We start from the raw sequence: 22318 nt of genomic DNA, 5'->3' as shown, positions 1-22318 counted from the left end.
GTTCCTGCTCCTGGCCTAACAGGTGAGCTAAAGGTCTATGCAGGCAGGCTGCACTAGTACGGGGGAAGAAGCGAGGCAGCCTGTCCCTCTCCCTGCAGAAGTTCCACAGAGATGACCAGGGCACAGTGGAAAAGTACTAGCCTGGAGTTAGGTGTTAGCTGAGCTAAAAAGCCAGTCTTAAGTAACTATCACCTTGTTCTTCTCAGGTGTGAAATGACAAGATTACAGCTCTCCCTAGCCCTCCCTAAACTACAGCTCTTATTTCCAAGCAGTGAGCACCAGCCTACCCTTTTATAAGGCATTGCTTCCAAAAACATCTTCGTCTGTTTATAGACTTCTTGGCCTGTCTTGTGGAAGGTCTTGAGAAAGTCTATGAACTCCTTAGTCACTCGGTCCGTCTCAATGCTGGTTTGCCGGTTTATGGAGGGACTGGGAGCTTTGGCTTCCTGAATTTCTGCTGGGAAAATTAAACACAGTAAGTTTTGTTACCCAGAAGACTGATGTATGGAATTACTCTATGTAGCTAACAAGTTACTGAAATTATGTTTAATCAAAATTAAATTAATATCACTTTATATTTAAACATTCGGATGAGTTTTGTTAAAGTAAGGAAAATTAGGAAGTGTAAGTAGATAAAACGGCACGATCTAAAACATGCTCAGCAGAGCTGGAACTGTGGCTCAGTTGGTAGAGTGCTTGCTGGCATGTAGAGATCCCTGGGTTCCAGCCCCAGCAATGAGTAAACGAGGTATGCTGTGCACAACTATAATCCAGGCATTTGGGAAGTAGATCCAGGTCAATTAAAGGTTGCCTGCTGAATCTGAGGTCAACCTGGGCTACACAAGACCCCATCTCAAAAACCTTATCTACAGGATGACCAGTGTATCCACACATAAAAGAGCTTGTTGTGCAAGCCTGGCAACCTGAATCCAATCCCTGAGATCCACTGGGTAGAAACACAGAATAGAATTCTGTGTTGTTCTCTGCTCAACAACTGAACTACAGCATAACAATTCTTAAAAATACAAATACAGGGCAGGGTATGGCGTCAATAACCTTTGTCAATAACCTTTAATTCTAGCAGAGGCAAAGGCAGGAGGATCTCACAGTGAGTTCCTGACCAGAGCTACAATGGAGATCCAGAAAATACATTAACAAATAAAAAAAAGATGGGAGAGGGGTGGGATAGGGGATTTTTCAGAGGGGAAACCAGGAAGGGGGATAACATTTGAAATGTAAATTATTTTTTTAAAAAAGAAAAAGCTAATCAAGTACTAAAAAAGACTCTCATATTTGTGCTACCAACCTAACAGCTGCATTAGGTAGTTAACAATGTAGGAAGGCTGAATAATTCATTGTCACCTGAAGGGCCCAAGGGGCTTGGCACTCCCTGAAGTCACAGTTCCTCAGAGATGACTACTGAGTGCTGTGCAAAAGTACTAGTGTCAACCCTCAAATAAAAAAAAATTAAAAATAAAAACCAACTAACCACAGGTCAACAAGGGAAAATGCTTGCCACACAGGCCCAAAGATGTGAACTTTATCTGTAGAAACCACAGAAGATAGAAGGAAAAAACCTCCACAAAGTTGTAATGTTATCTCCACAGACACACACACAACTAAAACTTTTTTATTTTTTCTAAACAGAAAGCAAATAAGATACTGAACAGAGCCGGGCGGTGGTGGCGCACGCCTTTAATCCCAGCACTTGGGAGGCAGAGACAGGCGGATTTCTGAGTTCGAGGCCAGCCTGGTCTACAGAGTGAGTTCCAGGACAGCCAGGGCTACACAGAGAAACCCTGTCTCGAAAAAACCAAAAAAAAAAAAAAAAAAAAAAAAAAAAAAAAAAAAAAAAAAAAAAAAAAAAAAAAAAAAAAGATACTGAACAGAAACTGCTCACTAGCATTTTTAGTCACTAATACTGATAGTGAAACAGCACCCTTTCTTGAACAACTTTCTTGCTTATCATCTGAGTCAAAAAGTCACCAATGGGAATAACCAACAGCATTAGAAAAGGCTAAAGGCCAGTTTATTTCCCCCACCATTCAGTTTGCAAGTCACACTGCTCAAAGTAAAAATGCATCCAAGCTGGGTGCACTGGAACATGCCTGTAATTCTAGCACTCAAGAGGTTGAGGCACGAGGATCAAGTTCTAGGTCAGCCTGGATTACATAGTGCATCTGACACCAGCTTGTGCTATATATAGCAAGAGTCTATCAACACACACACACACACACACACACACACACACACACACACACACAGGCGTGGGGGGAGATAGAAACAGAGATATTTTGTCTGGTTTTTCCTTTCCAGACAGGATCCTCCCACCTCAGCTTCCTCAGCAAGTATACACCACCACACTCCACAGGAAAAAGAAACCAAAAGGTATTAAAATCTATCAACTTCATACTTAATTTTACTTGTCTGTTTGAGACAGGGCCTCACTATGTACAATACAGGATGGTCTCGAACTCAGAGATCTGTCTGTTTCTACCTCCTAAACTCTGGGAGTAAAGGCATGGGCCACCATGCCTCACCCCATACTATTTAGGAAAAAAACTCTGATTTCTACACATGGGAACATATCCTACTCCTCACACTAGATAGACAGACAGATTTTGGAATTATTTATATATTTTATGTACATGGGTGCTTTGTCTGTATGTGTGTCTACACAGCAGACAAAAAGGACATCATTATAGGCTGTTGGGAGCTGTCGTGAGAGTGCTGAGCCATCTCTCCATCTCCAAGACCCATAATCTTAACAGGAAGACGGGCAATTCATGCATGACAAATATACAAATTAAAGCATAAAAAGATGCCATTCAAAAGTTAACTTCGTAATTTAGGTAATAATCAACAAAACCATAAAAAGTTGTCTTGGGTATGGTGTCTCTTCACAATAACAGAAACCGTAAGACAAAATCTGAAATTTGATCTTGACAAGAACGCAATGGCTTCTTACACTGTGCAGGCAGGAACCAAGCGTCAGAACTTTAAAAGGGGGCAACTCAGTAATAATCAGCAAAGTTAAAGCCCACACGTCCAGCTGGGCATAGAAGCTGCAGAGCAATCCCAATGCTTAGGAGGCTCAAGCAAGAGGAAATGTGAATTCTAGGCCAGCCTGGGCTACAAAGGAAGACCCCCATGTCATGTGAATTGGGACACTAAGGGTAGGAAAAAGATAAAATCAAATAATCTAAAAAAGCTTACTCCCACTCACAAAGAAGGGCATTCCACAATGGAAAGTTAACTCTCCAAGGCACAGCATCCTAAACACGTATCTAACAACACAGCTCAAATGCAAAAAGCAAAACCAGAAATGTAAGGAACAAGAAACAAATTCAACAACTCTCTCTGAGCGACTGTCAAAGCAGGAGGTCACAGAAAAGAGTAGGCAGGATGGCTCAGCAAGTAAAGGAACTTGCTGCCAAGACTAAAAACATGAGTTCCATTCCCAGAGCCCTCACATGAAAGGAAAGAAATGACTCTCATACATTGTCCTGTAGAGGTGGTTCTGATGCTAAGGTCCTGTTCCTCAATTGGTTCTTGGTCTGTCAGTAAAGAAAGCCATAGACCAATTGCTGGGCGGAAGGTACAGGCAGAACTTCCGGGTCCCTGGAGGAAAGGAAGATGCAAGCAAGGAAGGAGAGAAGGACTTTTGTCATGCTTTGGAGGGAGAAGAACCCAGCAGCCATATGAGAACTCAGGAGGAGCTGGGGCTGGGGCCACTACTACAGGTGGGTTATCAGTTTTGGCAGAGGCTAGATGGGACTAGTCATTGAAGTTTAGGGTAGGTGAGAGGTATGGAGCTAAGAGTATTGAAAAGGACATGCTTTTTCAGATGGGAGATAGTAGCACCCAGCAATTGTGCCAAGAAGGCAAGTTGAAAAACTACAGACAACACTGTCTTCTAACCCTCACATGCCCACCATGGCTTCCCCACACATATACATTCATTCATTAACTCTCTCTCTTCCTCTGTGTTTGTAATAAAATACTTTTTTAAAAAATCACAATATTTGAGCAATACCATGGATCAATATGACTCAACTGAAGTGCTTAGACTGCTCCACAACAGAAGCAGAGCATACATTCCACAAGACAAAACTGACGAATGAAGCAACTGAGGCTTGAAGGTGGTTAGAAACCTCAATGACCTTCAGTGGCCTAAGGTTAAGGACAGAACTAAACTCATCAGCGTGTCTGGCTGCTGAGCCTTCCTTACTCCCTTATGGCAGAGCACCAAGCAGATCCTTCAGAGAATGCCAAGCCCTTAGACTATGTGGACTCTGAAAGCTTCGGAGCCAAACTCCGTCATGGTTTCACTTGCACACATCAACAAACAAATAGAAAAGTCCTGAGCTGAGCATACTGGTTCATACCTATATCTCAAGGCTAAAGTAGAAGTTCAAGGATATCTTGGGCTACAAAGTGAGATCTTATCTTAAAAATGTAGTCTACCTCAAATCCCCTTTTAAAATGTAAGCAAAGGGAGCTGGAGTAGAGCTCAGTGCTAGAAGACAGGGTTGGTCTCCAAGAAGGAGACAGAAGAGAACAACCTACCCACATTACACCTGTAATGTTTGCCAGGGGCCAAACAACCAGAGCTTGCACATCAGCTTATACTTATCTTGTGTTTCTCAAATAAAAACATTTTATAACTTAAGTCCATCCAGTCAAACAGGGTTTTCAAGCTGTTCACCACCCAGCTCAAAGGTTTAAAGAGCTCTGAAGCCCTGTGAGCTTGAACCACAAGGAGAGCAGTATTTCAGCTATCATTCAAGGAGCACAGGCTCTGTGTGGATTAAATCACTCATTAACTTAACAGTTTCATGAGCTGGGTGGTATTACCACCTTAAATATGAATCTTAGAAAACTTAGGTCACTTACCTGTGCAAAGACACGTTAGTTAAAAAAAAAAAAAAAAAAAAAAAAAAAAAAAAGCTGGGATTTGAAAACAGATTTGAATCTAAAACCTAGGCCAGTTCTTTATAACTACCCTGGACCATCTTTTTATTACTGCAGCATCTGTTTCCTTCTACTTAAATCCCCAGGAGGGGCTCAAAGATAGCTACTGACTAAGAGCACACACTCCTCTTCCATTCATGTTGAATGGTTCCCAGCCATCCGTAACTCCAGCTCCAATGGACCCAATGCCCTCTTCTGGCCTCTGTGGAGATGGCACACACTCATACACATAAATAATAGTAATAATAATAACAACAATAAAAAAGCCAAAGAGGAGGATGCAAAACAACAACTCACTTAAGCCCAGGAGATTGAAGCCAGCATGGGAATACAGTAAGATCTGACCTCAGTCAATCACTTAAAAGTCAATGAGTATCAACTAATCAACTAATATTTGGTCTGTCTGACAGACCAAATATTATATCAGATTTCCTCTTTGACATATGAAGAGAATAAACCTTTGTAATCTAAATGGTTATGAAGAATAAAGACAACATGAGGAGGTGTAGAGTGTCAATTATTTGCAGCATAAGCATGGGGGCCTGAATTTGATTCCCAGCACCCACTGAAAAAGCCAAGTGGGTTGTCATACGTCTGTAATACAGCACTAGGGTGGCAGACACTGGAGCTCCCTGGCAATCAGCCTATCCAAATTAGTGACCCCAGGTTCACTGAGAAAATCTGTCTCAAATAATAAGGTGGAGAATAATCAAATAAGATACCCACTCTCACACAAATATACATACAGACCCACTCACACACACCCCCCCCCACACACACACAAATTCTTCAAATCCCTTAGGCGGCCATGCTTTGTTTGCAACCAAGCTCCCTGGGCTCAAGAGCTTTCTTTTGTGCTGCTAATATAAATAAACTAACAAGGGCAAAGAAAGGTTCTACATATTACGAAAGTAAAATAAAGTCACAGAAAACAAAGCTGACCGCCAGTCTAGACATTAAGCTGAACCTGCACTGGGTATCAGCTGAGTGTGTTCATTAAGGGCCAAACAGGCAACCAGGCAGAAGTGGGAAGTTCATCTGGCAAATTTTTGAAAGTCACCTGTAAACTAACAACTAACAATGTCATCTCTTAGAAATGAAGGATCTTTTAAATACTCTGAGCTCCTCACCCTCAGAAGCTTTTACATACAAACACAGCAGCAGGTGTAGGGATGTATGCCTCCTATCCCAGCAAGAAATGAGGGCAGGGAGATTCCAAATTTGATGGGAGCTATATAGCGAGTTCAAGGCCAGCTTGAGGCTCTAAGTCTGACCCTGACTGGAGAACTCAAGGACTGAGAACACATCTGGTGCTAAGAGAGCCATTGCCTAGCGCTCAGGAGAACCTGGGTTTAGTCCCCACTACTAGGCAGGTGGGTAAATGATACAAGCCAAAGGGAATGGCAGAACTCCCTATTGGCGACACGTTCCTAGAATGTTAATCAACACTTGCCAACATCTGGAGATTCGTATTGGCATTGCTATAAAAGCTACAGAATTCCTAGGTATTAACAGAATGACCTTCCAATACTCAGAACTGAAGACAAGGTGAAGCATCTTTGTTAATGTTTAAGTTAACATTTACTTAGCTATTTGGTTGGTGTGTAAATGTACATGTGTGCAACTATGTTTGGGCATCTATTGAAGTGCACATATGGAGGTCAGAAGACATTTTGGGGATTCAGTTTCTTCCCTCTATTACCTGGGTGCTGGGACCATTCAAACTCCAGTCATCATGCTTGGAAGGAAGTACCTTTATCAACTGGGGCACTGTGCTGGCACAAAGCCAAACTTCTCAATTTTAAAAACCGTTTTGTTTTCATACAATTATATTTTGATTGTATTCTTTCCCCTACCCCAAAATATCTTCAAGAAAGAACAAGGCGAGTGAATATGGGCCTCAGCTCCATGTGAATCACCAGAGTTATACCAAGATATCCCAGACAACAGCACTTCACTGGCCAGATAGGCTTCAAGAACTTGCACCTTTAGGCAAAAAAAGGGCTGGATATGCAGAAAAAAATAATACATACATACATACATACATACATACATACATACACACACACACACATCACTCTAGAAAGAGGGTGGGGCTCTAGAAAAGCAGATCCCTGCCAGCATCAATGCTTTCTCTCAGTCTGTCTCACCATTTCAGACTTACTGGCCTAAGTCCTGAGCACCAGCATCAGGGCTGTGAGACTGAGACCCAACCAATGTCTTCCCAGCCTCACTCTGACCCTCTTCAACAAGCTCACTGACAGAACAACTGAGCCTTTGATTATATTTGTCTTAATTTTATATATATGGTTGTCTTGCCTGCATAAATGTCTGTATGCCATTTCTATGCCCAGTGACCAGGGAGATCAGGAGAGAGCACTGGATCCCCTGGAACTGGAGCTGCTGCATGGGTGCTGGGAATCAAATCTGGGTCCTCTATATGAGCAGCCAGCACTCCTAACAGCTGGGCCTGAATCACTACACCTGTAATGACTTCTCAATACAGCATTTTAAACATCTTAAATTGTATTGTTATTATTTGTAATTGTATGTGTGTGTGTGTGTGTGTGAGAGAGAGAGAGAAAGAGAGAGAGGGAGAGAGAAAAAGAGAGAGAGAGACAGGCAGAGAGAGAGAGACAGAGAGAGAGAGACAGAGAGAGAAAGAGAGAGACAGAGAGAAGAGAGAATAGGTGCCTACAAAGGAAAACAGCACTGGATCCCTAGAGCTGCAGTTACAGGCAGCTGCTTGACAGAATTTGAGTCCTCCACAGAAAAACAAGGGCCCTAACTTCTAAGCTATCTGTCCAGCCCTTAAGTATCATTTTAAGAAGCAGATGAAGGCTGAAGAGAGCCTCGGTGGTTAAAAGCATTTATTGCTCTTCCAGAGGACCTGAGTTCAATTCCCAGCACCCACATCAGACAACTCACAACTACCTGTATCTCTAGCTCCATGGATCCCACTCCTCTTTTCTCTTCAAGCACTTGCACACACATAAGATAGATACACAGCTTTCTTAAAATTTTGGGTTTTTTTCGAGACAGGACTTTCCTGTGTAGCCAGGCTGTCCTTGAATTCAGAGATCCACCTGCCTCTGTCTCCTGAGTGCTAGGACTGAAGATATGCACCACCACTGCCCAGCCTAAAAACATTTTTTGAAAAGATTTAATGTATGTGAGTACACGGTCACTCTCTAGATACACCAGAAGAGCTCATTGGATCCCATTACAGATGGTTGTGAGCCACCATATGGTTGCTGGGAATTGAACTCAGGACCTCTGGAAAAGCAGTCAGTGTTCCTAACTGCTGAGCCATCTCTCCAGCCTCCCTAAAAACATTTTTGGTTTTTCAAGACAGGGTTTCTCTGTGTAGCCCTGACTGTCCTGGAACTCACTCTGTAGACCAGGCTGGCCTCGAACTCAGAAATTCGCCTGCCTCTGCCTCCCAAGTGCTGGGATTAAAGGCATGCGCCACCACTGCCTGGCCATAAACACATTCTTTTTCATGGTTTTAAGGCATTTATTGTAGAAAGGTGGAGAAAGGGAGAAGAGTAGAGAAGTGGAGGGCAGCCATGGCCACGTGGAGAGGGGGAAGGAAGGGGAGCAGGAGGGCGAGAGGAAAGAGTAAGAGCAAGAGGGTAGGAGAGGGGCAGGAGCTAAAAACATTTTTAATAAGAAAAAGTATATAAAGGAGCTAGGAAATGCTCAGCCAATAAAGCACAAGTGCTCAGTTCAGTTCTCAGAATTCACACAAAAGCTGGGCATAGTGGCAGAAGCCTATAATCCCAAACTTAGGGGGTCAGAGGAAGAAGATCCTGGGATTCAACAGCCAGCCAGGCTAGTTGGCTCAGGGAGGTCTAAGAAACTCTGCTTCAAAAAACAAGGGGGAGGCTGGAAAGATGGCTCAGGGGTTAAGAGCACTGACTGCTCTTCCAGAGGACCTAAGTTCAATTCCCAGAACCCATATGGCACCTCACAACTATCTGTAACTTCAGTTCCAAGGCATCTAACACCCATTTCTGACCTCTGAGGGCACTAGGCACACAGAAATGCAAAGACATAGAAGGAAACAAAACACCTGCACAAATAGCATTCTTAAATTAGGTAAACAAACATAAATCCATCCACAAGAAAATACTGAATATGAGTTACTCAAGAGCCACAAATGAGCCTCTTCCTGTCTGTTTCCTAAGTGCATAGGAAATAAGCTTTAGAGAAAGTCTCCAGTTGACTTTCTCATTGGTTTTCTTCTCTCAGTCTAGAAACAGCCACTCTCTAAGCTGACAGAATGGGTATTATACAAGGTAAACAAACAAGGATCAGAAAAAATAAAGACATGAAAAATACAAAACAAAACCATTAAGTAGCCAGTGATAAGCAGTTTGAATAAGAATGGAGAGCTTTACTAACAGAACTACACATTTCAATTCTCTCTAGTTCTCCTGTGGAATAAAAAGCTTCTTTAAAAAACAGGGAAACAGTGTCTTCAAATCAAAGAGAATATTATTTCACATATTGCCTGGCCATCAAACTTGACATCCATGTTAAATCTGGACTAGAACTCTCTTGGGCTCACAGAAATGAAAGGCTAAGTCCACCTGCATTCGGATCTAGTCTGCAGCTTACTCAGACAAGGAAGAAGAAAAGAGAAAATTACCCTTCTTGGATCCAGCCCTGGAAGAGGCGCTGAAGAACTTCTTCACGGTGGTGACCTTGCGAGTTTTCTCATTGGTTTTCTTCTCTTCAAACTTGGAGAAGGTGAGGGACTGGGCTCCTTGGCTGCTCTGGCTGCTAGCGAAGGCCTCCTCCTCCTCCCGCTGAAGTCTGAAATTCAGGGGGAGGACTGTGAATGATCTGGACTCTCTCCATTTTCCTGGGGCCTAAAAGATCTTGTTCAAATTACTGAGAAAGATCTGACTTTATAAACAGAAACTAAATATACCAAGTGGGTCTGAGGTCTCAGGTACATAGCTATTATAAGATGACATTCTAAACCTGGTGAAGATTTCTATATATAGCTTTAATCCCCAGTACCCCCCAAAACAAAACAAAACAGAAAATAAAAAAAAATAACCAAACAAACATGTTTTACACCTATAGTCTCAGCATTTGGCAGGCCCAGGAAGAAATATCACTAAGTTTGAGGGCAACCTGGGTTACAGACTAAGACCCTGTATCAAATTACCATATTAAGAAAAAGGGCTGATGAGTGCCGGTGGGATGGCTTAGTGTGTAAAGGCACTTGTCACCAGCCTGCCCTCCTGAGTTAGAAGAAGAGAAGTCACCACTGACGTTGTCCTCTGCCCTCCATACAAGGGCTGTGGCGTTTGCACACTCATACATACCATGAATCAATGTAAGAACTAGATAGATGGCTCAGGGCTCAAAAGTACTTGCTATACCGGTAAAGGACCTGGTTTGGTTCCCAGCACACACATGGCAGCTCACAACCTCCTGTAACTCCAGCTCTAGAAATCTGACACCCTCTACTGCTCTCCTCAGATACTGAACATGTGTGGTGCACTTACATACATGCTGGCATCATACACATACAAATAAGTCTTTATCCAAAGTCCAAGGCACCCTTGATGACAAAGTGAATTTGAGGTCAGCCTGGGATACAGAGAAAGATGCTGCCTCAAAATATCATTACAGGGCCAGCAAGGTGGCTCAGTAGGTAAGATAAAGGCACTTGCCACCAAGCCTGATGACCTAAATTCAAGTCCCAAAACACATCTGACAGAAGGAAAAAACCTCTGGCCTCCATACAACTCCTCTCACAAAACTAGATAATTTTTAAAATATAAACATTATGTAATATATGAACATGTGTATGTTATGGGGCTGGAGAGATGGCTCAGCAGTTAAGAGCACATTCTGTTTTGCAGAGGACCCGTAAAAGTAACTTTTGGGGGGGGGGGGCATGGGGTTCAAGACAAGGTTTCTTTGTATAGCCTTGGCTGCCCTGGAACTCACTCTGTAGACCAGGCTGGCCTCGAACTCAGAAATCCTGCCTCTGCCTCCCAAGTGCTGGGATTAAAGGCATGTGCTACCACCACCAGCCAATATTTATTTAAATATTTATTTATTTATTTATATGTAAGTACACTGTAGCTGTCTTCAGACACCCCAGAAGAGGGCGTCAGATCTCATGACAGATGGTTGTGAGCCACCATGTGGTTGCTGGGAATTGAACTCAGGACCTTCAGAAGAGCAGTCAGTGCTCTTAACTACTGAGCCATCTCTCCAGCCCTTAAAAGTAACTTTTATTTGCCTGTTATAATTGTTGTCTGGGAGGTTACTGATAACCTAGGCCTAGTCCTGGAAGCTTCTAGCCTCTGTATAATCTTAGCTAGGCCTAGAATGTTTTCAGCTTTTTGAAATGGCTCGCTTTTGAAAAAGCTCACCTTTTTCTAGTTCTTTCTGAACTCTGTCTGGTTCAACTTAGCTGTTCAGGCTCAAACTCCTCTCCAAGCTGACTGATTCAATCTGGCCTGCACCAACCCCCAACCGGTCTGTGTTCAATTGTCCCAGTAATACTGTCTCTCTCCTTCTTCCTCTCTGGGCTGCTCGACTCTCCCTCTCAACTCTGCTGCACTGTTCTCCATGAACTCTACTACAGTATTCCTGTACTGCACTCTCCTCTTCCTGTACTGTCTCTTTCTCCCTTAAGTAGCTTCCTCCTCTTCGCTGTCTCGTGAGAATTGGGCATATCTGTCTATTCTGTCAAATCTTTCTCTGATTCATCACTTTGTCTGCCACTCAATTAGATATCACTTTCAAACATGGGGACTTCCTTCTGTAAACTAACTTTACCTTCATTGTTTGGGATTAAAGGTGTATACTAAGGGTGTGTCTGTATTACAGAGGGATTAAAGGTGTTGCTAAAGGCTGAGCCCACACCTTAACTAGAAACAGTTATTTTTTAACTAGAAACAGTTATTTTCAGTAAATAACACAATCTTCTTCGGATTCAGTGTGATCAAATATCCTGCAACAAGGACCCAAGTTCAATTCATTATACACACATACACACACACACACACATGTATGTATGTATGTACACACACACACACACACACACACACACACAGACCAGGCTGGAGAGACAGTCAGAGAGCAGAGCTTAGTTCCCAAAGCCCATATAAAAAGATCCAAATTCACCTGTAACCCCAGCTCCAGGGAATCTGATTCCCACTTCTAGCCTCTGCTAGGTCCCCACACACGGGACATATACACAAACAAATAAATCTTTTGATGCTGCTGAAGAGATTGCTCAGTTTAGAGCACTTGCTCTGCAGAGAACTAAGGTTCAATTCCCAGGACACCACAAGGTCACTCAACTCTATTTCTAGGAGATCCAATGACCTTTTCTGATTCCCACAGGTACTAGGCACACATATTACAAAAATACAAACATACATACATACATTACATACATACACACACAGATACATACATACATAATTCAGGCCAAACATTCATATGCATAAAATAGTAAATCTTTTTTAAAAAATCTTTCATAAACAAAGGAAGAAATGGACTTGCTGGGATGGATGCAGTTCAGAGGCAGAATTCACACCCAGCATGTCTGGGTTCAATCATCAGCACTGAAAATTAGGGGTGGTTATGAGGGGGGTGTAGCTCTTTTCCCTATTTGAGAGCTACACGAATATCACTATCCAAGAAGACAATTCCTAGAGCAGAGTGGAAACCAAGTGTTTTTAGAACACAGGACAGAAAACTCCACCAGAGAGGTCTGAGAAGGTTCTACAGTGGTGACATTCACGGCAGCTCTATAGGATGACTAGGATTCTAGATAAGCATGCCTGGGCATGGCAGGCTATGTACCCGGTTGTGACTTGGTGACCATACCCCACCTCCACAAAGCCTGTGAGGTCATTTACCGTTCTGCCAGTTCCCAGTCCTCTTGGATCTGCCTCTGCCGGGCCTTGTGGTACTCCTCCCTCCAGCACTTGGAGCAGAAACCCTGCCAGGCAGGGTTGCCGTAGTAACCACATCCTTTCTTGCACAGGAGCTCAGATTGATCCACATGAATTCCCCTGCGTTCGGACTTCAGGCTCATCTTCTTCCTGATAACCAAGGAGTGAGAAAGCATTGAAAATTAATTTACTTCCATACTATTAAAATACAACACTTATGAAGCAAAATACAAATGAGTCAGAGATCTTCAAGCCACAGGGGAGAAAGAACAGAAGGAGAGAAGAAGTTAAGCACTTCAAGTAGAGTCATAGTAAGAAAAGACTTCCTATGAGGCCCAAAATACACAGAGCACCTTAAGACTAATACTGGATTAAAGACCTAAGCATAAAGCTTTAAACTCCTAGAAGAAGAGCTTCCTAACACTGGCAAGGACTTCTTCAATACACCAAAAGCACAGGTAATAGAAGCAACAAAAACAGACAAATGGTACAACAGCAAACTTCTGCATAACAAAGCAATCAACCAAGAGGCCGCCTACAGAATGAAAAAAGACATTTCCAACCTCTACAGAAAAGGTTAGATCCAAAATATCTAAAGAACACTGACAAAAGTGTCCAACAGACAAGACAGTAAGGCCTTGTCTCAAAAAACACATCAGAAAGCAGGTAGAGCTGAGATGGTTTGGTAGCTAAAGATTTCTGTCACCAAGGTTGATAAGCCGAGTTTGAACCCTGGAACCTACATAGTAGATGGAAAAACAATTTCCCAAATGTTATTCACTGGCCTCATGTGTGCAATGGCATATAAATATACAAACAAGATTAATAAAATATACTTTTTATAATAGCTAACAAGGTGGGTGTGGCGGTACATGCCTTTAATCCTATCCTCAGAAGACAGAAACAGGTACATCTCTTTGAGTTCTAGGTCACCTAGAAATACTTCTCAAAAAAACGAACAAACATGACCAATAAAGACCAAGAATGTTGGCATATGCCTGTAATTCCATCAGTCTGAGGCAGGAAGACTGCAAGTTCAAGGCCCACCTAGCTTATAGAGTGAAACCTTATCTAGAAATATTTAATAGTCAGAAAACACATGAAAGAATTGGAATAAATCAAAATCATAATGAGACATCATTTCACAGGGCTGAGGAAGCCACCTTAAACATAAGTACACGCTTACTGGTTTATAGGAACACCTATCCATTATATATAGCCTTTTTTTCCATTCAGAAGGCTGGGAATTGAGGGTGAATAGTCTGGCAATCTGTATTTTCTGTAGGACCAGGCCATAACAAGCTCCGACAACCAGGACCAGAGGTGGCTAATAGCCCAAATAACCACTATGCTAAATGTGTGATGGAGGCCGTGCCAGATCACCCCTAAGTCCTAGCTAATACAGGCAGCCACCTCTAGAACCATCTATCTTCTTGAAAGAAATGACACGTACTTTTATATGAGTTTCATTATAATTATGCCTCCTTGTATACCAGGGATTGTATTACACCAGGAAACGTTTTTCCAAATTGTATTATGTTTAAGTATGCAAGGCAATAAAACCACCAAGTATCAGACTCCCGAAGTTTGATCCAGCCTGAATGACTAAGGCTGAACAAGTTTACATTCCCACCTCTTCGAGGATCGTTTTGCTGTCAGTCATGACACCTACCTTTATTTCTTATAAAAAAAGTTCTTAGTTCATGTGTTTTGTTACAATGATGGAAGATTACTGTAGCACAATGAAGACACTATCCAAAACAACTGTAAAGACTGACTAAACTGGTCCTGGGGAAATAGCTCAGTAGATACAGAAACTGTTGCACAAACATAAGGACCTCCTTTCAATCCCCAGCATCACCTAAAAGCTGGGAATGGCAATATATACCTGTAACTTTAGTGCTGGGGCATGGAGACAGGGAGATCCCTGGAACTTGCTAGCCAGTTTGGGCTAGCCAAAATGTGAGCTCAAAGCTTCAGGTTTTTTCTCTGCACCCACCCACTCATAGCTGAGGTTTGCTTTTGGCTTTGTGTCATGTCTGACTTCCTTCTAAGGTTTACCTTGTGTCTGCATATCTTAATATTCAGCCAGTGTGCTCAAACCTCTCTGGTCAGTGGGGCATTGGTTTTGAGGGGGTAGAACAAAGAGGCAACATGAAGTGGCCCCAGAGAACATCTGAGGGTCTGAAGTCTCAGTGCATTCTTTGGCACATATATAGATCCACTGGTAGGGTGAGAATTTTATCTATTTTATGTATGTGTGATACATGTATGTGTTTATATGAGTGTGTAAATAGGTACATATGTGTGTGCATGTGTGTGGAAGCCAGAGGTTGAAGTCGGATGGACTGCTTTCTTCAATTGCTATCCACCTTATTTTTTAAAAATATATTTGCCAGATATGCTAGCACACACCTTTACTTCCAGCACTTGGGAGGCAGAAGCAGGTCAGACTGGTCTATATAGCGAGTTCTATGCCATTCAGAGCTACATTCTGTGGCCCTGAATGGGCTGGGGCTGGCAAGATGACTCAGCAGATAAAGGAGCCTGCTGCCAGCCTGACAAGCTGACTTCAATCCCAGGGTATGGAGTGGTGCAAGGAGAGAACAGACTCCAGCAAGTTGCCTTCTGACCTCTACATATGATATGAGATACATTCACAAATATACACATAAAGGAAATAAAATGAAAAAAGAAAAGAGAGAAAAGTGCTTTTTCCCAGAACAGTGGGCGAGTCTGTTTACCGTGCAGTCAAATGAGTACACCATGTCCCTCCCTGTAACAGTCAACAGACTAAGGTCATAAAATCTGTGTTCCTTAATCTCAGACTCCTTAGCTCTGCCTGCATGGGACTTGTGAGGCAAATGCATTCACTGTGACATAGAGCCTATTCTGCTGATATCCTTGTTCCTGATACAGGAGTCTCAAGTCTTCTGCCTATATCCATCAACTTTGGCACGCTCACTTGTTACTTATAAGCAGAGCAAAAGTTGTAGTCCTTCCCTGTCCTTAACATTTCCAGCAAGCAGTACACAGGAAGTCATCCACACCTCCAGCCATTAAAGCAATACAAGGAGAAGCCATCAGATAGGGCTGGGGGTTCAGCTCACTGATAGAGCACTTGCCTAAATTACTCAAACAACAAGACTGTTAAATTGATTGTTGTTTTATATCAAACAACTTTTATAATACTCATTTTTGTTGTTATAATGTTTTATAAAGTTTAAAGAATATGACAAAAAAAGATATTGTTAAGTATTGAAGTGGGGTCTCTGGGAGGAGTGGGGATACAAAAAGGAAACAAGAATGTGATTTAATTCTATTTACTTGAAATATGTTCTTAAATGTTAACAAATTCAGATAAATTGAAATCATGCAATAAAAGTTTTAAAAAAAAAGAAACAAGCCCTACATACATGAAATCTATGGAACTCTTAACAACTACTTTGATAATAAGATGTGTAATGAGGTATAAAGTATCTCACAGTACTGTCAATATATAAAAACATCTAGGAAATATTCTAATTGGAAAATTATGTGGCCAATGTAAAGATACTGATAGAAAAGCAATGCTCACAGATACTCCTAGAACTTGAGAAGCTAAGGCAGGAAGATTCCATGTTCAAGATCAGCCTGAACTACAAAGGACAAAAATATAAAGAAAGCTTTAATGGTAAGCTGTACTTAGTAAGACATACAATGTCACTGAATAAAATACACATAAAACATTAGTAAAATGACACATAGGTTCCAAAATCTGTACATTTACTACAGATGACAGAATTCTCAAGACTTTTTGGAACTCAGCAAAATGATTCCATATATTTCACCAGCAACAATACATAGGACAGCTTAGTTTTCTAAATTGATTTTCTGAATTTTTTTCCTGTATACTAGTTAAACAGACTGAACTTAGACAAATCACTAAAAAATACAAAATCACCAAATGAATCCTAATATACTATAACACATAATATTAAGGGCAGGAAGAGAAAGGAATCTTTTAAGTAAACAGTTGTGAATAACCAGTCAGCGATCTGACATTCTCATAACTTGGAAAACCAGTTAAGAGGATGAAGAGATGACTTAGTGGCTGCTCTTGCAGAGAACCTGGTTTGATTCCCAGCACCCACACAGAAGCTCATAACCACCTGTAACCCCAGTCCCAGGGGATCTGATGCTCTCTACTCCACTCCAAGGGCACCTGCACTCATGTGCATAGACAAACATATATACACATAATTAGTGAACTCAGAGGGATACCCTGACTCTGCTGGGACAAATGTGTGCGCCACCACAACCAGCTTTTCTTTTCTTTTTAAATAAGAGGTCAGTTTTCAATTTGTCACACTATGTAACCCAAGCTGGCCTGCAGTCCTAACTCAGTCTCCCACATGATAGGACGACAGGTGTCCACACCACACCTGGTATAACTTAAACACTTTCAAGAGAGACAGAAGGATGACAGAACTCACATTAGATATTTATGAAACTTCTATACCTAGAAGCTACAGGAAAATCAAGAAGGAAGTGAAATTTGAATACACAAATTTAAACGTCCATCTAGTTTTAAAACGCCTCACCTGTGACCAAAATAGGTAGGCAAAAAGAAGAGTGGAAAATAACATTTACATGTGACAATGAGATATTTTAGTATACTGAGAGATAATATTAACAAGAAGCCTGAGATTGGCTGGCAGCTGTGCACGACAAGGACATGGGTAGGTTCTTTGCAAACTTAAGCAGCCTCCTGGAAACACAAGGGGAAAGTCCTAGCACATGCACTTGACATTTGAAAAGGCAGTGCCTGCCTGCCTGTCATCCCACTCACCGGACAAGGGAACTGACTTCCCACAGCCTCAGAAGCAGTGTTAGAAAAGCTACAGGTAGTTTTATGTCCCTAACATGGGTGCTAAATGTTCTCTGTAACAGCAGTACATGCTCTTAACTACTGAGCCATTTCTTCGGCACCTGATTAACAATTTTTACTGATATTCGTTACCATGCGTACATTTTTTTTTCAAATAATTTAACCACTGACATTTTCTGCTCCCGTGTCTGTATCCCTAAATTTTCCCTTTGATTCCCAGGTGTTCTTTTTAAATTATCCTTTGTTTGGTTGGTCGGTTGGTTGGTTTCTTTGTGTAGCCCTGGCTGTCTTGGAACTCACTCTGTAGACCAAGCTGGCCTTGAACTCTGAGATCCAACTGCCTCTGCCTCTCAAGAGCTGGGATTAAAGACATGCACCACTACCACCACCTGGCTTAAATTATCTTTTAGCCTTCTTTTATGTTATCAGGGCACCATTACACAAAGACATGGCATTTCAAATCTGCATACCAGTTTTACCAACTTCCCCTCATGATACACATTCCTTCTAAAAGCAGTATTTCATGCAGACAACTGACTGAGTTTCCATGTTAACTGTTACTTACAAAACAAAGTATGTAAACACTACCCTGTCCAAGTGATCATAAAAAATAATCAAACTCATGGGACACAATTCAGGAGTGAACTGAGCTGGTGGAGCAACATTCTTCAGGCCTGCCAAACACCATCCTCTGCTGTGCCCAGCCACATCCCCTTCCCTAGGGCTCTAATCTAAGCATGCTCAAAATAATCCAAGCCAACTATCATCCTCTCTAAGGACTCTTCCAGAGAATCAGCCAGCATTCAAATGAATGACTAAGTACCAGAGCAACAGACCTGAGTAGCAGCACTTTGTAATACATAAAGTATCTCACCACAGGAGGGTTGTCTCCAGTTCTGACTTAGTTCTGCTCTAGCCATTTCACACATTCTCATACACTTCTGAGTCACGAGGTCTGAGAATCTGAGTTTATCCAAACCCTGGGCAATGCCAATGGGAACCACCTTAGAAACTACAGCTATAAAGAAAGCACTGCCAGTGGGAAGCGACTCATCTCTCCTGACCCAGGAGAAGATGCCCTTTCTTTTTCAATTATTTTTATTTTATTCAATAGGAATAAACGTATACTTATGCATCACAGAAGCTAGAAGAAGATAGGCTTTCTAGAGCTAGAGTTACAGGTAGTTGTAAACCACCATGTGGATGCTGGGAATTGAACCCAAGTCCTAAGAAGATGAGCCAGTGCTCACAAGAGCTGAGCCATCTCTCCAGCCTGGAATGCCCTTTTCTGAGTGTGACAGAGGCCTGCTAAGAACTGAAAAGCTAGAAACAGTGTGAGATATCAAGGTTTAAAGCACCATCATAAATGCAATCGGAAACTTTGGAAGTACCTCACTAAAGGTCTAGATCCTGGAAAATGATGTATGATGAGGTGACTTCAGCAAAAGAGATAGAGGGGACTGAGGAAATTTACAGAGATAAAAAATCAGAGCTTGGGGCAAGGGAGACAACAGTTGAGTGTTTGCCTGGCATGGAGGAAACCCAGGATTCCATCCACAACACCACAAACTTTATATGGTGTCATGTGCCTACGACACTTACACCCAAGTGAAGACAGGAGGATCAGGAGTTCAAGGTTATCCTCATCTACATAATAGGTGGATGGGATACATAAGACACTGTCTCAAAAAGAAAGAAAGAGAATGGAAGGAAGGAAGGGAGGGAGGAAGGAAGGAAGGAAGGAAGGAAGGAAGGAAAGAAAAAAGGAAGGAAGGAAGGAAGCAAGCAAGCAAGCCAGCCAGCCACACAAGCATATAACCCAAAAGGCTAAAGAAGAAGATTGCAAGTTCAAGGGCATCTTAAACTAGCTAGCAAAATCTTTTGTCAAAAAAACAAAGAATGTATAAGAAGTTATTAGAGGCTAGTGAGATGTCTTAGCAGATGAAGGCATTTGCAGTACAGGCCTGATGATTTAAGTTCAATTTCTAGAACTCACAAGCATACAGAGACATGTAAAAATAATAATGTTTTAAAAAGATTTTATTACAGGGAGCTGAAGAGATGATTTAGTGGTTAAGAGCACTTGCTGATCTTGCAGAGGACCTACCTGGGTTCTGTTCCCAGCACCTACATGGTGGTTAAAAACTACCTGTAACCAGGCAGTGGTGGCGCAGTTTAATCCCGCACTTGGGAGGCAGAGGCAGGCAGATTTCTGAGTTTGAGGCCATCCTGGTCTACAGAGTGAGTTCCAGGACAGCCAGACTAAACAGAGAAACCCTGTCTTGAAAAAAAAAAAAAAAAAAATCTGCCTGTGACTCCAGCTCCAGAGGATTCAGTATCTTCTGGCCTCCTCAGGCATTACATGCACATACATATAGGCAAACACACCCATATACATATAATAAATTTATTTTTTTAAAAATTAGAAAAAAATGGAATAAATATGTATGGGGTAGGGTGGCTGGGAGTGTAGTGCAGAGGTATAGCACTTGCCTAAAAAGTACTAAGTACTGTGTTTGACCCCCCAGGACCACAAAACATATAAAAAATATATGGCTAAGTTGGCTACTTCACACTGTCTCTGTCATAACACAATAAAGTATTCTAGAAGATCAGTGGTTGGCATTGGGCATGAAAGCATGTTACCATCCAAATCTCACTAATACTATTAAAAGTGAGACATCCATGGCTGGACAGCACCTGAAACCCTCCACAAACTCCACACACTTGCCACGCTAGGTTCCAAGGGCAACAGCTAACAAATTTTCACAGACTGAAACATAATTTGCTACATAGAAGGCGAGCATATCATCTCAGTCTATTTACTATAAAGAACTTTGGTGTTTTCCTCTTCTCTTTAATGCACTGCTGAAGATGGAGGGCAGGGGCCTGTGCATGGGATGAAAGCACTGTGAGCACTGCACACCAGATCTGTGGTGAATTCTAGTCCATCTATCTCTTTTGCCTTCAATTCTTTCTGTTTTTAAATTCTCATTTGCGTTATCCTATTGTAGTCAAAGCTTTGGCCACTGGTCCAACTCATTCTTCAGGGTACATTTAAAAAACGTCAAAAGTTTGATGGAAATGCAATTAAGAAGTTATAACATCACACAACTGGATCTAGACAAGGATGGTCCCACCTACTGTTTACTAAAGATAAATAAGAACAGTCTCCTGGCTACACCAACCCTGATGGCACTCTAGAAATCTTAACTATTGTTACTGAGAAAGTAACCTTTCGGTGTGTAAAACACAGTGACTTCCTAACCTGAGATGAGTGGACCTGTTCACACCTTAAACATAAATCCTATGTGTACACTTTTCAAGCTAATAATTCTCTGTACTAAAGCTGGAATCTCAAAACCTACATCTAGAAAGGAATCCTCACTCGTTTGTTATCCTCTCAGCCCATCTCCTGCTCCTGCCAACTTTGGCCATCCATCACACACACACACACACACACACACACACACACACACACACACACACGATAATGCACATGGTCCTGACTGTCCAACAACATAAAATAGATCTATTCAAGGCGTTTTCCAGCATAAGATCAAAGTAAAAGCCGAAAAAAGTACTTGAGGGTAGTGGTAAGAGACTGTATGAGCTTATCTTAGTTCTCTAAAACAAGCCCTTGACTGAACTGTAAGACTGAAACTCTTGGATCATGAGACCAGGAGCAGTTCAGCTAACACACAACAGAGCACACAACCCTTCCAAAAGGCCTGTGGAAACTGAAGGACTGAACTGAGGAGTTTCTGATTACCCTTCAAGGCCACAAAACCACTATACTCCTTTCTCCACTGGCTTCTAACAAGCAAAGCTATCTTTGTAGCTCTGGACTGGACACTTCAGACGTCAGCCAAGCACTTGGTACAAAGCTGGTCCTTGATCCCTCTTCACTCTCCATTTACCCTGAATCACTCAGCCACTCATCTCCCTGTGTGTCACCAGCAGCAGGGTAGGAAAGCCCTTACAAGCCATTAAGACTCCTTTCTGGAACAAGATGTGGTACGAAGAGGTATGCCTGCTCTACTTAGGAAAATTATAGTATAGCACAAATAGAGTTTCATCCACTAGGAAACATTCTGAGCTCAATCTTTAAAAGACCTTTTAAATGTGCTCCAAAATGCCACCTAAAGAAAAAAAACTGCTTTAGTAAACAGTAGGCCCAAAATTAGAAAATTCTATACACTATTATAGAGGAACTAAAAAAATGCAATACTGCCATTATATACTTTTAACTTGAAAGCATAGAAAATTATAAATATAGCCTATATAAAAATTCTCCAAATTATGAGCAAAGTACAATGAGACATATATGAAAAGGTCACAAGAAAGGCATTAACTTTAGACTACACTTTAAGAAAGAAAGTGAGGACCTACCTCAAACTAACAAAGAATAAAAATAAACAAGATCAGCACAATTTTCATAAAGAACCATTAGTACTTTTTAGGTTACTAAAGTATAGGTTAAGACAAATAACAAAAAACAAAAAACAAACAAAAAACAAAGAAACAAAAAAAA

The 22318-nt window shown here is 41.7% G+C and overlaps 1 protein-coding gene across 4 annotated transcripts in view; it reads right to left on the bottom strand.

The window, feature by feature from the left end:
* Positions 1 to 22318, bottom strand: part of Rabgef1 (RAB guanine nucleotide exchange factor 1) — a 41542-nt gene that overhangs the window by 14207 nt on the left and 5017 nt on the right. For 3 of the 4 annotated variants that reach the window (XM_031338114.1, XM_031338117.1, XM_031338116.1), the window contains exons 2-4: positions 12879 to 13064; positions 9629 to 9795; positions 288 to 457 (exon numbers count right to left, since the gene is read on the bottom strand). In XM_031338114.1, coding sequence (XP_031193974.1) covers positions 288 to 457; positions 9629 to 9795; positions 12879 to 13057 — 516 coding nt within the window. In that variant the 5' untranslated portion in view covers positions 13058 to 13064. Of the gene's footprint in view, positions 1 to 287; positions 458 to 9628; positions 9796 to 12878; positions 13091 to 22318 lie in introns of those variants that run through there. The other variant, XM_031338113.1, reaches the window with a different exon arrangement.

The sequence above is a fragment of the Mastomys coucha genome, unplaced genomic scaffold, assembly GCF_008632895.1.
Source record: "Mastomys coucha isolate ucsf_1 unplaced genomic scaffold, UCSF_Mcou_1 pScaffold22, whole genome shotgun sequence".
In the NCBI taxonomy this organism is placed as follows: Eukaryota; Metazoa; Chordata; class Mammalia; order Rodentia; family Muridae; genus Mastomys; species Mastomys coucha.
Note: the sequence above shows the minus strand (reverse complement) of the source record. Positions and strands in the feature narration are given on the sequence as shown.